The 16,979-nt window shown below is 41.0% G+C and overlaps 2 protein-coding genes across 2 annotated transcripts; one reads left to right on the forward strand and one right to left on the reverse strand.

The window, feature by feature from the left end:
• Positions 1-349: 349 nt before the first annotated feature.
• LOC141997696 (olfactory receptor 6C74-like) lies at positions 350-1,303 on the forward strand. Its single transcript, XM_074970135.1, has one exon. It carries the CDS (start codon positions 350-352, stop codon positions 1,301-1,303), a length of 954 nt encoding a protein of 317 aa, XP_074826236.1.
• A 6,412-nt stretch (positions 1,304-7,715) lies between these two features.
• On the reverse strand, positions 7,716-15,334 carry LOC141997699 (olfactory receptor 10A2-like). Its single transcript, XM_074970137.1, has 2 exons — positions 15,306-15,334; positions 7,716-8,611 (listed from the first exon to the last, which is right to left on the reverse strand). Exons 1-2 carry the CDS (start codon positions 15,332-15,334, stop codon positions 7,747-7,749), a joined length of 894 nt encoding a protein of 297 aa, XP_074826238.1. The 3' UTR covers positions 7,716-7,746.
• Between the last annotated feature and the right edge of the window lie 1,645 nt (positions 15,335-16,979).

Genomic DNA, 16,979 nt, shown 5'->3' on the forward strand with positions numbered 1-16,979 from the left:
TTAATTTGAATTAATTAATTAATTAATCAGAATGTCATGCAGTACTAAATCAAATACCTTACAGAACTTTATGATGTCAACACAGTTACTTTTATCAGCTGAGCTTGTAAATTCAGCAAAAAAATAAAAAAAGTATCAAGTTTGAAGTCTCCAAATCAAAATTTGAATCTCTCTCCAAGAGATATGCTCTCATTCAATCATAAGATATGGGCGTGATGCAAGAATCACTTGGGGAAATTCTCTAACCTGTGTTATGCAGGAGGTCAGACTAGATGATCACATTGGTCTCTTCTTGCCTTAAATTCTATGAATTTTTATTAACCCTATTTTAGTCCCCTGTAGATAACCAATGGCTGGACTAGAGAAGGGAAACCACACACTCATCACAGAGTTCCTGCTTGTAGGATTTGAAACTCTTCCCGAGCTGCAGATAACCCTCTTTGTGGTGTTCTTTATCATTTACCTAGCAACTGTTGCTGGGAACCTTCTCCTCATTCTGATCGTATGGACGGATCACCACCTACACACCCCCATGTATTTCTTCCTCAGCAATTTATCCTTCCTGGAAACTTGCTATGTCTCCACTATCATCCCCAGGCTGCTGGCGAGTCTTGCGACAGGTGACAAGACCATTTCTCTCCTGGGCTGTTTCCTTCAGTTGTTTGTTTTTAGCTTTCTGGGTGCTACTGAGTGTTTCCTCCTGACTGGGATGTCCTATGACCGGTACTTGGCAATATGTGATCCACTGCATTATGCAAGCAATATGAGCCCCAGGTTTTCCTTTCTGCTGGCCTTTGCTTCTTGGGCATTAGGCTTTGTGGCTCCTTTCTTCACAGTAATTATGGCATCCCTGTTGCCCTTCTGTGGCCCTAGTGAGATCAACCACTTTTTCTGTGATTTAACAGCTCTGTTGAAGCTTCCATGTACCAACACCAGCCTGATAGAGACAACAGCTCTAATCTCTGCCTTTACTATATCAATGGTCCCATTTGTCCTGACCGTCATGTCCTATGTCTATGTCATCCTGACCATCCTGAGAATCCCATCGACCACGGGGAGGAAAAAGGCCTTTTCCACCTGTTCCGCTCACCTCATTGTGGTTTCAATGTTCTACGGGGCTCTGATCATCATGTATGTGGCACCATCAGGAAACCAGTCTCTGGATTTCAATAAGGTGTTCTCCCTGCTTTACACGGTGGTGACTCCCATGTTCAATCCCATTGTCTACAGCCTGAGGAACCAGGAGGTAAAAGATGCCTTGAGGAGAGCTATTGGTAAAATGTGGCCTTCCACCAAAATGTAGCTGTCACTAAGTTCCTCTTTTTGAATGAACTTATAAGGGAGGAAAAGTTAGGAGTGAAATTTACATGTCAAACAGTCCTACAATGTTTTTCTTTGCCTCAAATTCTTTTTTTTTCCTTCTTCCACGGTTTAGGTTGCTGCCTTAAATGTGATCTGAAAATGGCCAAGAGAAGGGAGTTTTATTAATGATGCAGAAAGAAGGCCTAAATAGTTTTGTAACTGTTCTTAACTGTGATTTTAAAAGGGGCCTAGTGGATTTAGGCACCCAACACTTGTTGAAAGTTCACGCGATCGTCCTGTCTCCAACAATACCAGCTACTTCAGAGGAAAGAACCAATACCATGGTGATCGTGGCTGGGATTCTTTTAAGATGTCACAAGTAATTAGATGTCACTCAAATTCTTCTGACATTCAACAGGAATTTGGCACTTAATCCTCTTAGCTTCTCTTGAAAATCCCAGGCCAAGTTTTTGATGTAGTGCACCAGACTGAGTTGTGGTCAGGGTAATCTCCCTTGAACACTTGTTTCTTTACTCTTAGGTCTCTTGGGTATCAAGTGCAGATGAGATAATGTGCATTTCTAAGAATCAGAATCATACTTTCATAACTGGTCTCATGCCTGCTGCTGTTACTACATTAAAGGATCATGGGAATGTGATCAAGCCCGTATATTTTAGATTCTCATAGAAACACCAGTCTCAATGGAGGTAGGCAAAGAAAGGTATTCCATTTCATGGAGGAGTTTGATATTTCAAAATTGGGCTGCATTCCCACTAAGAGCAAAAGCCAAAAAATTAAAAATTCTCCATGAAGGGGGATGGAGATGTGGTTCCAGAGCAGTCTAATCAGCTCTCATCCTGAGCTGCTGGTATTTCAAACAGAAGTGAAATATTAATCAGTAATGCATGTGAAAAATAAAATGAGTTGTTCAAACCCTTTTCAGTGTTGCGGGAAATCATGGGGCATTCACGCAACAGGGGGATGTCGGACAATAGTTGTTTAATGGCAGTAAATATTGAAATTCAAAGAGTTAAAGTTTTATAATCATTAAAACAAATTGTCAAGATCACCTGTCAAAATATACAAAGTCAGTATCCTTAAATAGATCACTATTAAGTTCTCAAGCAGCATTTTTCTTACTTTGCCTCACTATACATTCTGGTTATTATTGATAGAAATATTTTTTCGTTGCTGTGTGTGTACATTGAAATCAATATTTGCCAACATTTACCAATAAAAATCTAATCTTTCCAAGGCCAGTTATAATTAGAGCTGGTCAGGGGGAAAAAAATCCTGTGTGGAAAAATATTTTCTTTGAAATAATTCAGATTTTAATAGAAATACCAAAAGCCCACAAAGATAAAAAAAAATCAGGGTTTGGTTTCCATTTTTGTTTTGTTTTATTTTTTCTATAAAACCCCCATATCATTTGATGAAAATGACCGGTTTCAGAGTAGCAGCCATGTTAGTCTGTATCTGCAAAAAGAAAAGGAGTACTTGTGGCACCTTAGAGACTAACCAATTTATTTGAGCATAAGCTTTTGTGAGCTACAGCTCACTTCATCCATTTTTCTTCCCCAAGAAAACTTCTGTTTTCTTTAAAACTTCTTTCCTTCCAGGAAATATTTCAACAGAAAGTTTTCAATCCACAGCCAGATTTTCAAAGGATCTAAATAGGGAGATAGGCACTGAGGAAGATTTCCGAAACTGCCAAAGTGATTTAGTCACCTCATTGTTTACAATGGCAGATAGCTGAATAGCTTAGGTGCTTTTAAAACTCCCACCTTTGTAATTCTGACCGCAGGTCTAGTGATGATGAATTCTGGTCAAACACAGATTCTAAGAGGCTCATTTCAGCCTTCTTGTTTGCTGAAATACTCACTTCTGTATCAAAACAACTACCATTGCGGTCAACACATTTTCTTGCCCAGCGTTTTCCTCAGGGGGCCTTCACGTTGTTCTTCTTCAGGCTGTAGATCATATGGTTTAACATGGGAGTGAGGATGGTGTAGGTGAAAGACAGCAGCTTTTTGGTATCTGGGGAGTAGCTGGACTTGGGTCATAAGTAGATCAAGCTGTCCTTACTGTAGAAGAGAGTCACGACAATGAAGTGTGGAAAGCATGCAGGGAAGGCTTTTTGCCTGCTGTCTCCTGACCATTAGACCAAAGGGACTATTTGTAAGTGAAGGCCTATTATCAAGTGACCCAAACCCCCAGCACGCTTAAAAATAATTTGTAGTAATAATGCTAAATTGTATCACCTTTATTAAGAGCAGAAAAAAATAATTTAGTGAGAACGAGACGTTGAGTTGTTTAATTTTTAGCACAATATTTCTTTAACAGAACAAGTGTTCTGAATGCAAGATGTACTACTCATGTTAGTATGGGAAGTTTGACTATTGCAATATCTGTAACAGAGAAAGCAGATTATGAGTAATTATCTTGAGTGTACATTTGGGTTATTAATTGGATCAGACAGGACTGGGATTAGACTTCCTTGGGCTGCAGCCTTTGGTTCCATAAAGATTGAGTATTGCAGGTCTCTCCTTGTTATGTGCTGTTCTTAAATAAAAAAGGCAATTTTATTAATAAAGGGAACCAAGCTTGACTACTCCTGTCTCACTATTTTATTGTTACCTTCTAAGACTGGACCACTAATCAATTTTCTATATAAAGGTAAGAGCCAGGATGGTGTCGATGATATGCATGTAAGAGATGAGGATCAGCATAAAGGGGGACAATTATAATAGAGCCTGTTAAGGCATACAGCTGAGAAAAGTTTTGTCACAGACTCACAGGTCATGCCCATTCTTGGCCCCACGCGGTCCGTGTGGGGAACCCCCTTCAGTGAGACAGCCCTTATAGGGGGTCCACTCTCTCTCGGGGGTTAAGCCCCTCCACCTCCTGGAGCCGCACCTCTCCGAGCCTTAGCACACCTGTTTCTCGCCGTGGGCCCCCTCAGGGAGTCCACTTGCTCTGGATCCCAAGGGCCTCCACTCCCAGAGGGAATGATGCCACCCTGTTCTCTAGACTGGAGTGACTCTCAGCCGGCATAAAACAGGAGGGTTTATTGTGTGTTTGAACACAGCCTAGGAAACTCTCAGGGCCCTCAGGCCTGGCGTCCCTCAGCACAGCATATCCAAATTTCCCCAGGTGGGCTCGGCCTGCCCTCTCTCCCCAGCCCAGAGCCCCCCTGCTTCCCAGCTGGGCTTCTGATATCACCGGCCCAAGCTCTGCCTCTGTCCATTGTCTTATCTCCAAGTAAACAGGGTCACCTGGGCCTCCTCCCCTCTCTTCTGTCCTCTGGCCCCTTCTGGCTGGAACCAGCTGGTTAGGTCACCGGGGTCCTTTCCTCACAGCCCATTGTCCTCCCACTGGCCAGAACCAGCTGCGACTCCTGATCTGGGCCTCCGGGTCACCAGGTCACCAGTCGCTGGGGTCTCCATTCTCCAGGCCATTGGCCGGGGTCCCAAGTTCCCTCGCCAGTCTCCTGTAACAACCAACTCCCTCTCCCATCACCTCATTAAACCAGTAACACCCAGGGAAACTGAGTCCCACCCCCTCTGCATGCAAACCATTGGAAAACAAGTTAAAAACAAGAAAATGCCCCAGTTCGTCACAAGCTTCAGCATGCGGGGGGCGGGGTGGGGGGATCTGTTGCTGAAGAAATAGTGCTGATGTACTATGCGTAATAGTCTGTAAGGCCTTTGATTTAATACCACACAAAATTTGGTGGGAATTGTAGTTCCAGTGCCTCACACTTCCATTCTCCTTTATTGACCAGACTTCCTGATCAGGACTACATCTCCCTTGTCACCCCTCTTGTAGATTCCTCCTCCCATTGGTGTATCGTGGGAGATGTGGTGCAGCTTAGGTGCATAGCCCATAAAGGAAAATGGCCCATGAGGCAATTAAACTACAACTTCCACAAGGCACTGAGGAACCATATCCAAATTTAAATATTTCAGACTTCAGCTTGATATACTTGTTGTTGGATGAAATATTTCCAAATTTTTTACAAATAAACAAAATTTTCTGCATAGAGCAGACTCTTTTTGTGAAAACGTTTAATTGAAAACCCAATGTTCTGTTGAAAAAAGTTTCATTGGAAAATTTTCAATAAGCCTTACTTTTTTTTGGTCAAAACTAGAGCTGGAATAGATTTTCCAAATTTAAGTTTAAATTAAAAACAATTGGTAGAATTCTCTCTCTCTCTCCTTTCTGCTCTAGTGGGTTTGACCAAAGCTAGATAGCTGGTTGATGTTCATAAGAAATTATGTATATATATATGTAAGCAGGGTCTGAATGAATTCTTCCTTGACAGGTAGCTGGGAGCAGGAGAGACTTTGGGTGTGTTTATGTAAATACAGTTGCTCCTGCTCTGCTTACATATTCAGCAGATAGAGCGGTGTCAAAGTGATCAACTTTGGCAGATGTTGAGTTACAAATCACCTTAGTACTGAATACAGCGGTAGTGAAATATGTGGTATTTCATATGTAGTGAAATATCAGTGTTGTAATTATTTTAGGAATACAGGGAAGCAGGACTGTGCTTAACCTGTCCCAAATGAGGTGGTCACCCTCAGTTGAAAGAACCTCATTAAGCCAGGGACTTGAATGTTAGGACCCTGTGAAAGTAAGAGGGGTGGGGACAGGTGTCTTAGCTAGGCGGCTGCACCAAGGGTCCTCCCTGGACTGGTTTAACCTGTTCCTCACCACTGTTTAAAGAAAGAGCTAAGTAGGCTTCATTAGGAGTCTTTTTGTTATTTTAAATGCTTGATCAGAGCTGAAATCGCTTGTGTGGGGGACTATGTTCTGACCAGAGCTGAAAATCACTGAGAGCTGAAATCACTTAAGTTGGAGAAGTGTTTCTGCCCAGCCTGCAAAGAGCTGAACATCACTATGAGACTGATGTGCAGAGGTCACAGCAGAGAGGCAGATGGCAGCAGAAGATGACTGACAGTCAGCAGGTGAATGAACATCTGGTAAGGCAGTGAGCAGAATGAGCAGCTGGCGAGGTGGCCAGGCAGCACAGCGCGCGGCTGGCAGAGAGACGCAGCGAGTGGGCAGCTGGTGGAGAAGTGCAGCAAATGGCCAGCAGGGCAGCTGCAAAGAGGGGCCATGGAGCAAGTAAGGTGCCTCCTTACTTCCACCCAGGGTGGGAGGTGAACTCTACAGATGCACCTATGAACTCTGGGTCTGCACTGACCAAGGACAGCAACTGCAAGTGGAGTGCAGAGAAGGGACGGGCATGTTAAAGGGACTTTTGCGTTGCTGGACTTAAGAACCTGAAGGGAAAAGGACACTGCCCAACTTATTTGGAGGTGGGTCTTTTGCTTAGGGTTTATGTTTATGAATCCTGTTTGCGGTGTTTTCCCAAATTAACATCCAGTTACTTCCCTCCTGTCATTAAAAGTTTCTTTTCTACACTCAGACTCTGTGCTTGCAAGTGGGGAAGTAATGCCTCTCAGGGGTGGTGTGTAATTTTACCAGGTTACTGGGTGGGAGCTTGAGCCGGTTCTGTGTTGTATCAATAGAAAGGAACCCCTAGATGTTGAACCTGGCCCTGGTTGCTGCTGGCTCTGCCTGGCAGAAGGGTTTTTATGTATATATATATATATATATGGCGTTTGACTGTATATATGTACACATATATAAGACACCTGAACCACAACTCCCACAAAATGTTGTGTGGTATTAAGTCAAATGCTTTATATATATGCATATATACATATATATATACACACATTTTCAGCAATCAATTTTTTTTTTATTTTTTTTTTTAATTTTAAAAATTTTGATAAACCAGTACAAATTTTCCTGTGAAATATTTTACTGTTTTTACTGTTAGACAAAACCAACATCTTAAAACAAACCAAGAAACCAATATATAGCCAGTGGAGATTATTTCGTATGGTACATGTTCAATACAGCCCTGAAAAGAAGCGACATCTAGACAGTTTAGAGACACGATTGCAGACTGGAAGTCAGGACTTGTCCAGATAACCAGTTAGTGGATGTCAAGCTGGGGTGAAAATGTACAGCGCTGTGTATTAACTGTCAGTGTGGATCCTGCTACCATGCACTAAAATTTCTCCAGTGTGCATTGACCTACTCCTGTTTCAAAGAACAGTAGAACAGAACACACTAGGGAACCTTTAAAGCTCTGAACCATGGTCCACATGGACAGGTAGCATGTGGTACATTTTCATCCCAGCTTGCTGTGCACTAACTGTTCATTTAGACAAGCCCTCATTTTCTGATCTTGGTAACAGCAGTATAAATCAGGAGTTAGTCACTATAAGTGAGGTTGGAATCTGATCCCGGCTCCCTTCTTTAAAGGCTGACATTCTTAACAAACAGAAGTGTGTTCATTTGGTGATTTCAGATAATCAAGGAGTCATAATATCAGAGTTTCCTCTACATAAAATATTCACCTCCCTATCAAAACACATTTCTTTTGTTCAAAATTCCCTTGAGGGTCCCTTTCACCTCATTGTTCCTCAGGCTATAGATAATGGGATTTAACATGGGTGTGAAGACTGTGTAGGAAAGAGAGAGCAGCTTTTTGGTGTTTGTGGAGTAAATGGATTTGGGTGGGAGGTAGGTGAAACTGGCCATGCCGTAGAATAGAGTCACCACAATGAGGTGAGAGGAGCAGGTGGAAAAGATTTTGGGCCTGCCTATGGCTGTTGGCATCTTTAGGATGGTGGAGATGATATGGACATAGGAAAAGAGGATAATCAGAAAGGGTGGAAAAGTAAGTATAGTGGAGGCAATTAATGCAAACATCTCAAAAAGGTAGGAGTCTGCATAGACGAACTCTAGAATGGTGGGTGCATCACAGAAGAAGTGGTTCAATTCATTGCACCTGCAGAATGGGAAACTAAACAACCATGTTGTTTGCAGACTTCCCACGGGAATCCCTGAAAACCAAGACGTCACTGCCAGCTTTTTAAAAAATTTCTTGTTCATGATGGTGGTGTAGTGCAGTGGGTCACACCTGGCCACATAGCGGTTATACGCCATGGCGGACAGGAGGAAGGACTCTGTGATGCCAAAGAAGAAGAAATTTGTATGTGTCATGTCACCAGAGCAGTAGATGTCTTTATTCTTAGAGACGAGGTTCATCAGCATCTTTGGTACAGTGACTAAATTGAAAATGTGCACGAAGGACAAGTTCTGGAGGAAGAAATACACGGGGCAGTGAAGGGCAGGGTCCACTAGTGTGGTAAGGATGATGAGAAAGTTTTCTATCAGTGTTAGCAGATAAATAACCAGAAATACCACAAAAAAACAGAAGCTGGATCTGGGGAACCTCAGGAGAATGAACTCAATGATGACGGTCTCGTGCCATTTTTTTTAAAAAGTATTTATAATCTGGAGTCATCATAAAGAAAGATCTAGGAATAAATCCTGCCCTGTTTTTTTTGCTTGAACATCAGAGCTTCTGCATACGTATAATTGAGAGCATAGCCTGGATCTTCTTGAATTCACTCTGTTGGGGAGGTGGGGTTTCCTGTCTCCAGGATTCTAGTATAAGGATAGATTCTTTCAATTCCTCTTCAGAAATGTTCTTTTCCAGTTCCCAGTTCAAGTTAGACAACAGTCAGTATCGCTAAGACTTGGCAAAGATCCACAGTGTCTCAAAACATCATCAAAATGCAGTGTGATGCTCGTTCCCTTTTACACCTTGTTAGGGTAATGATGGAGGAAAGGAGCAGATACCACCCAGAAGTATATGTTCTGCATGAGAGAAACAAACAAAGAAATGGGTGGTGGTGGTGGGGGGGGAATGTAGCTTTCATATGATTCCCACCAGCAAACTTAACTCAGTTGATGTTGCTTAGATGTGTAATGTACATTTTTGTTCCCCTGTTGTACTTGCTCCATTTAAATCAAAATGAGTCTACGACTGCTGACTGGCAGAGGAGCATGTAGAAATTAAATACTCTTCTTTATTTGTTTTCAAAAATTACAACTTGCAACTCAGTTGACAAGTCAAGATTGCCGGTGTCAGACCCCAGAAAGAAAAAAAAGAGAAACAAACAACACTTCCCCAGAAAACCAGGAGGATGAAAAAACATAAAAAATAATGAATGATACAACCATAAAGCCATAGAGTTCATGGCCTAACAGGCCCACTGGATCATCTAGTGAGAACTCCTCTCCATCACAGGCCTGCAACACCAGCCATCACCTGCCCACTTAACCCAACAATGATTGGAGTCTGAAAAAAACATAAAATACAAAGAAAACAGTGAAACAAAACAAAACAAAAAGGGTGAAAGAGGTTCAGTGTTACAACACACACAGAAACATGCGCACCCCCACACCACCCATGCCCCACCCACACCCACCCACCCACCCATCAGGAAGACAGGAGCCTTATGAAGAAGATGAAACATACAAAAATAAAGAGAATGGCAATGAAGACCAAGGACTAATCATAATGAAGAGCAGTAAAAATGAAAACACGAAATAAAACACAAAATAGACAATTTTTCCCCCATCAAATGAATAATTAAAAAAGAAATTCAAAGAGCCCAGCTGATGGAACAAGTCTCATTGCTTCCTTGTACTCCCCATTTTGTCTCTCTGTCTCCATCTGTTGTCTCATGTCTTATATTGTAAGAGTTTTTTGTTCTGAACTTGTACAATACCTAGCAGAGGGGTTTTCAGACTTTTGTACTGGTGGCCCCTTTCGCACAGCAAGCCTCTGAGTGCGACCTTCCTTATAAATTAAAAATACTTTTAAATATATTTAACACCATTGTAAATGCTGGAGGCAAAGCGGGGTTTGGGGTGGAGGCTGACAACTCGTGATCCCCCATGTAATAACCTCGCAACCCCCTGAGGGGTCCAGAACCCAAGTTTGAGAACACCCCCTATCACAATGGGGTCCTGGTCACGGGCTAGGGCCTCTATGCATTACGTTGATGCAAAGAAATAACAATAACAACAAATGGGGTGAGATGTGGGAGTTGTTATAGGTTTGCCATTCAGCCAGCATAAACCCTTAACAATAAAGAAATGACGAGTTCAGGGTAAATTTTCTACCCTAACTTAACAACTACACAAAGATCTGTGCAGGACCTGAAATTTCTGTTTGGAAATTCTTGGGAGGTGGACAGGCTGGTGGGAAACCAGAGAAGCAGATTCAGAGCAAGCCTACCTTATTACCATTGAAACCTTAGAAAGAATCAGTATATTCCTGTAGAACAATTTGATTCTGTCAAATCAGCTTTTCCTGATATAAAATGGTTCAGGGCAGGAAAGAGCTAGAATTAATTTCAAACAGGAGGGAGTAACTCAGGGCCCCTGGCTCCCACTCCAGGATGCTCTCCGCTGGTCCAGATAAACCATCAGTTACAGCATCACTGAATTCAGGTTTCAGAGTAGCAGCCATGTTAGTCTGTATTCGCAAAAAGAAAAGGAGTACTAGTGGCACCATAGAGACTTCATGCATCCGATGAAGTGAGCTGTAGCTCACGAAAGCTTATGCTCAAATAAATTGGTTAGTCTCTAAGGTGCCACTAGTACTCCTTTTCTTTTAGCATCACTGAAGCAAATCAGTTTTCAAAGGTACCTAAGGGAGTTTGTCACCCAAGTCCCTCTGAAAGTCAATGAGACCTGGTTGCCTGACTCCATCCGGTACCTGTGAATATCTCTGTCTAAATGTCCAGTTTTGATATAAGGAGCCTAATTCTTAGCTGTGTAGCTCAGGGAAGCTCCACTTATTTTCAGCTCCCACCGGCTGGAGATTGAGATCACACCCTGCCATTTTTGGAGCAGGGTGGGGATAAACATTCCTGTCCGCCTAAAAGTTGTCATGCTTACTGTTAGGCAATAGGTTTAAAACAAACAAAGGGAAGTATTTTTTTACACAACACACAGTCAACCTGTGGAACTCCTTGCCAGAGGATGTTGTGAAGGCCAACACTATACCAGGGTTCAAAAAAGAACAAGATAAGTTCCTGGAGGATAGGTCCAACAATGGCTATTAGATGGGATGGACTGGGATTGTGTCCCTAGCCTCTGTTTGCCAGCAGCTGAGAATGGGCAACAGGGAATGAATTACTTGATGATTACCTATTCTGTTCATTCCCTCTGGGGCACCTGTCATTGACCACTGTCGGAAGACAGAATATTGGGCTAGATGGATTTTGGTCTGACTCAGCATGGCCGCTCTTATGTTCTTATCTTCGTCTGGACGACAGTTTGGGGAAACAGCTGTAGAAAAGTCAGATAAAGTAATTTGGAGTTAAAATAACTTTATTTCATCTTTTTTTTTAAAACTTGTTTAAAAGTTCTCACTTTCTTTCTCATCTAGGCATGTGTCACAACAGATTTGGTCAATACTCACTATTTTTGTACACATTGTTCTGCACTGACCAATCAATGTGATCTGGGCACATAAACCCATCAGGATCCTTTCAGAATTCCAGCAATGCACTTTACTACAGTGCCTAGCCCCATAGAATAAAATGTGACCAGTCATGCTAGGAAATGAGTGGCAAAATTTGCAGGATCAGTCCCTAAAGAATTGCTGCTTTCAGATATAGTTCTTCAATGTCAGAGGCCTCAAGCCTGATCTTTCAAACGTGGAGTTTATGGCACCCCAAAAAAAAAAAAAAAAAAAAGGATTAATCCTTGATGGAAAAAATTATTCATTTGAACAAGAATTACTCTTTGGATTAGGACCAGACATGTATGATCATTGCAGACATGAATTATTATGATTATTGTTATTAATAATAATAACTAATAATAATTTAAGTAAAGAAGAAGATAGAGGCTTAATGGGTGCAGTGGCAGGGAAACCAACGAAGAGATAGAGCAGCGAGCAAAGTGTCTGTATTGCTTGGGGCAGCTGGCACATCAGAAGGATGAGAGTAAAGGAAGCATCAATTGTATTTAGCTATAAAGAGGTTATTAGAGTCCTCAGTGCGGAGGAACCAGGTCCAACTGGAGGAAGTCAGTTAAAGGTAAGGGAATAAAAGAGCTGTTGTTCATGTTTCAATAGAGCACAACAGCTGGGGAGTATCAATTTCACAAACAGTAATGAGACTGGTGAGGTCAGTTTCAGCTCCCTGCCCCTACGAACCTGGAGGAAGCTGGACGATTTTAATGAGGTAAATCACTGGCAGCGGTGGGTGTCCATTTCTCGTCTGAGTAGCACGGAAGGATCCTTAACAAATGAATCCTGGTCCACTGGAAGGATTTAAATATCTCTAGACAAGAACTCCTTTTAGCCCAGCCCATGTACATCCTCGCCCACATCTGGAATTAATGGTGGTTCCTCCACAGCAGAGCCACTTTAGTTACCTTTGATAAATCCCCTTAAACCACAGCTGGAACAGCTGCGTCTGTGTTATCTTAGCTTATTTTTTAGGGAATGACTCATTAAACTGCTGTTTGACTTTCTTTACTCCAATTCACAGATATGTTCTCATGATTCCTGTGCCTATATCACAGGGGGGAAGTTTCAGTGATAGTGGGGCACCAAACCACACCTTGAGCTTTTGTTAATTCCCCGTGGTTTCCTTCTCTCCCTAATATTGATTTTAAATCAATGATTGTTGTCAGAAGTGTTTACCTGCCTGCTTCCGTGCTTGACAGGACACAATTTTTAATGCATTCATGGGACTATGCTATCCTAGCTTCACCTTCTCTCTAAAAGCTGTTCTCAAGGAAATGTAGCGAACCATGCAAATACAGCCCTGTCTCAACTACTAGTGATGGGCCACTTTTACATGTGTGAAAAATATCATAGCACAACTATAGCCATTGGGCCAGATTCCCAGCTGCTGTAGCCTAACATCGCTCCACTGACGTTGTGCAGCTATTTTACTCCCTAGATCATGAGAGGAACCTGAATAAAATCTAGTCATGAGAGCAGTTTGTTAGAAAAGAGTGAATAAATAGTGTTATTTTGCCCGACTGCAGAGAAGGAATAATCCAGTGTCATATTCTTCAGTATTTATTGTTCCCACAAACATTTCTTCATGCTCACTGGGACCTCTGTGTAAGAATAATAATTAATCAGACACAGATGAATATTTATATTTATTGCTGGTTCTCATTTTATTCCAGCCAAACCCTATTTATTTGTTTAGTCATTTAAATACTTTCCGCTGTACAAGAAAATAAAACCCAATCAAATCTCTGGGTGGCCTTGAAAATCTTTTCAAAAGGTACTTTTCAACAATGAAACCCATAATTAAATACCACAGGGTCAAAAAACCCAGCAGCAACATAGGTCTGACAGAAACTGAGCCATCACCCCCAACACCCCGTCCTCTTTGGGTAGTTTAATTATGTTCAGTGGAATTCACGCTGCAGGCTAGGTAGCATTTCCTCTGTCTGACTGTCATGGAAAGTGGTCAGAAGTGTCACCTTCTGGACTACCCCATTCATGATCCACCTTCTGTTCCTGAGGCAGCCATAGACTATGAGCAAGATATTAAAATCTCTGAGAAATATAGTGTGATGGAAACTCTCTGTTATTTCAAGCCAGTGTCAGAGTACAAGTGGAAGCCAATAAGAAGTCTGTGATCTGCAAAACACACAAGAATAAAAAAAAAACAACACAAAAGTAACTAGGAAATTGTTTGGACTGTAGTTTTCACAGCCTCTAACTGGGGTTGGGTGTGAAATGGTTTTCCCATCCAGCAAGAATTTTTGAGAGTTCAGAAAAAAAATTCCCATCGTGAAACAGGCCAACGAATATTTTCTGAACCAACAAACCAAATCATTCAATTAATGAATGAACCAATCAGCCAATCAAGCAGTCACTCAATTTGAGGCAATCAAAATGTTTTGTTTTGATAATTTTTAAAAAATGCTTCATTTGAATTTTAACCTTTTTATTCTTATTTTTTTTAGTCCAAGTAAAGTTTAATTTTGAAATTAAAAAGTCATTTTCAACTGAAACATTTTGTTTAGAAGATGTCCATTTTTTGAGCAGAGAAATTCATTGAAACACATCATAAATTCATTCATTTCCCCATGTATGCATTCAGTTTACATGAATCAGCATTTTTCAGCAAAAAATATTTTGTAGAAAAATTATCAGACAACTCTATTTCAAAGGGAGTTAGGTGCCCAAGATCCACTGAAAGGTGATAGAATTTGGGTCCCTAAATCCTTGTAAAATTCTACCCATACTTGTAATATAAATACACTGTATTGGCTAAAGCAAGAGGATAGCTGAAAATGCTACTCATATACACATTGTGCCTGGTTCAATACCGTGTTATTCTAGTTTTATCTCCATGCAACTCCAGGGAAACCTATGGAGTTTCACCAGAGTAATGGAACCAGAGTAGTGAAACCAGCCTGTTGACTCCAATGGGTTGTCCGCTGGTATAATTAAGAGCAGAACTTGTCAAACGTCTTTATCCATTTCCCACATGACCTTCAAATCAGATCAATTGTGATCCATTTTTCTCTGTTTTATCAAAGAGGTCTGAACATTCAAGGTGCTAATCTTATAGTTCCTCAACATCCATAGCATCTTGTGATTCTGAGGGGAGAGTTTCAAAGGCAAAAAGGAGAATTAATTGCTCAACTCCAATTTCAATGGAAATTGGGTATCTAAATCCTCTTTGTGACTTAGAAAATAATAGACTCATAGAATCATAGGACAGGAAGGGACCTCGAGAGGTCATTTAGTCCAAACCCTTGCACTCAGGGCAAGGCTACGTCATTACTAGACCATCCCTGATGAGTGTTTGGCTGACCTGTTCTTAAAAACCTCCAATGATGGAGATTCCACACCCTCCCTAGGCAATTTGTTCCAGTGCTTAACCACCCTGACAGTTATGAAATCTTTCCTAATGCCCAACCCAACCACCCTTGCTGCAATTAAGCCCATTGCTTCTTGTCCTATCCTTTCTCCTAATCCTTTGGTTCCAATGAAGTTACTCCAGATATGCACCAGTGTAAGTGAAGTCAGAATCTGGGCCAAAATACTAAAAGTAATAAATGTCAACCCTTACTGAGTCTGGGTAAAATCCAATGGCCCCATCGAAGTCCATAGTAAAAATTCCTTTCACTTCAATGATGGGAGGTCTTCATCTTTGCGGTAGTACTGAAGTTAGTGGGACTAATACTGTTCTATAATGTTTCTCACCTTAAGTAATGGCTGGATACTCAATAGATATGAAATAGCACAATTAGGATCTATTCAGTTGAAATATAGTTATCAACACACAGAAACATACTTGAAGCAACAAAGATACAAAATAGATGATTAGACTTGGAAGCATTTTTATCAGCAAACATCAGTCCAAGTAGATTTCACCGTACACACACTCACACATCGATGAAAAAATATTTCTATCAAATATAAGTGAAATTTACATATAGGCAAAGTAAGAAAAATGCTGGCTGAGAACTATTAGTCTTTGATTTAAGGATATTGAGTTTCTATAATTTGGTATGTGATGTTGACAATTTCGTTATTCGTTACAAAGCTTTATCATTTTGAATCCCAATGTCTACAATTATTAATTAATTATCTGAGCCCCACATAATTTTAAACAATTTTGAAAAATTAAATTGCTAGAAATCTAAAAAAATGCTTAAAAATAAATATTATCATCCATTTAAATTATAAAAAAATTGAATTTTTACCAAACCTAGTTATACAGGAGGCCAGAGGAAAGCATTGAAGAGCGAGTGATGCACCATGTGGAAGGCTGTTGATGAATCAGGAAGAGTAAGCCTAAAAAAACACCCCTTGGATGAAGACAGAAAAGTGTTCATCAGAGTCTGTTGGTAAAGGATAGTTTCAGGGGGAGTGAAGGGAGGAGAAGTCACTGTGGAGGCAACCAATGGGGTGGGAAGGAAGGCAAGGGAACAAGAATGAAGAGTGCATGAGACATCAAAGGTGTTAAAAGTTTCTCTTAATCTTTCAACAGTGCACTACAAAAATATAATAGATAGGGGGTGTATGGGGATAGATAGATAGATAGATAGATAGATAGAACAGTAACCAGGATTAATAATAAAGTAGGTTTCACATCTCTAGAAATATAAACCTACTAGTTATTTCATCTGTTTAAGAAGGTAAATCACCAACAATGGTGTGTAAAGTTTGCCTTTTGGAGCAACACAGAAATAGGTGAAAGAATGTCAACATCTGGAGAGAGAGAATACTGCTAAACTCATCTCATGAAAATCTTTATCTTCCTCTGCTAGCAGTGAGGGTTTCCTACCAACAGTAAAGCAGGGCTGCTTTAGTCTTCTTATCTGGATTTACTCATCAGCACTGGGACAACTTCAACAGAGCCATCCGATGATAGCAATTACAGGCAAATTGTCTGTTTACACATTACCTTAATCATACCATAGAGCCTGCTAGTATAGCTTTAGTATTGGGGGTAAGTGAGTTGATGTGATCTGGCAATGTTTCATTCCCCAATGCTGTCCTTCTCTGAGGTTTCTGGTAACATATTTATGACATCATGCGATGTTTATGTGGCCTTCTCCCCAGGGGCTTGTCTCCTGGGGACCCATTATTTCTTAGTGCAACTCTACACATATAGTTGGTTTGATAACCATTACCTCATTTATTGGTGGGGTGTTCTGAATGGCGATGGGCCTGAGCCAACCCTGCAGGATACAGTTCTTCCACATTTGAGAGAGTTTGGAACCCAAAACCTGATGAT

This window comes from Natator depressus, chromosome 13 (genome assembly GCF_965152275.1).
Source record: "Natator depressus isolate rNatDep1 chromosome 13, rNatDep2.hap1, whole genome shotgun sequence".
Lineage (NCBI taxonomy): Eukaryota > Metazoa > Chordata > Testudines > Cheloniidae > Natator > Natator depressus.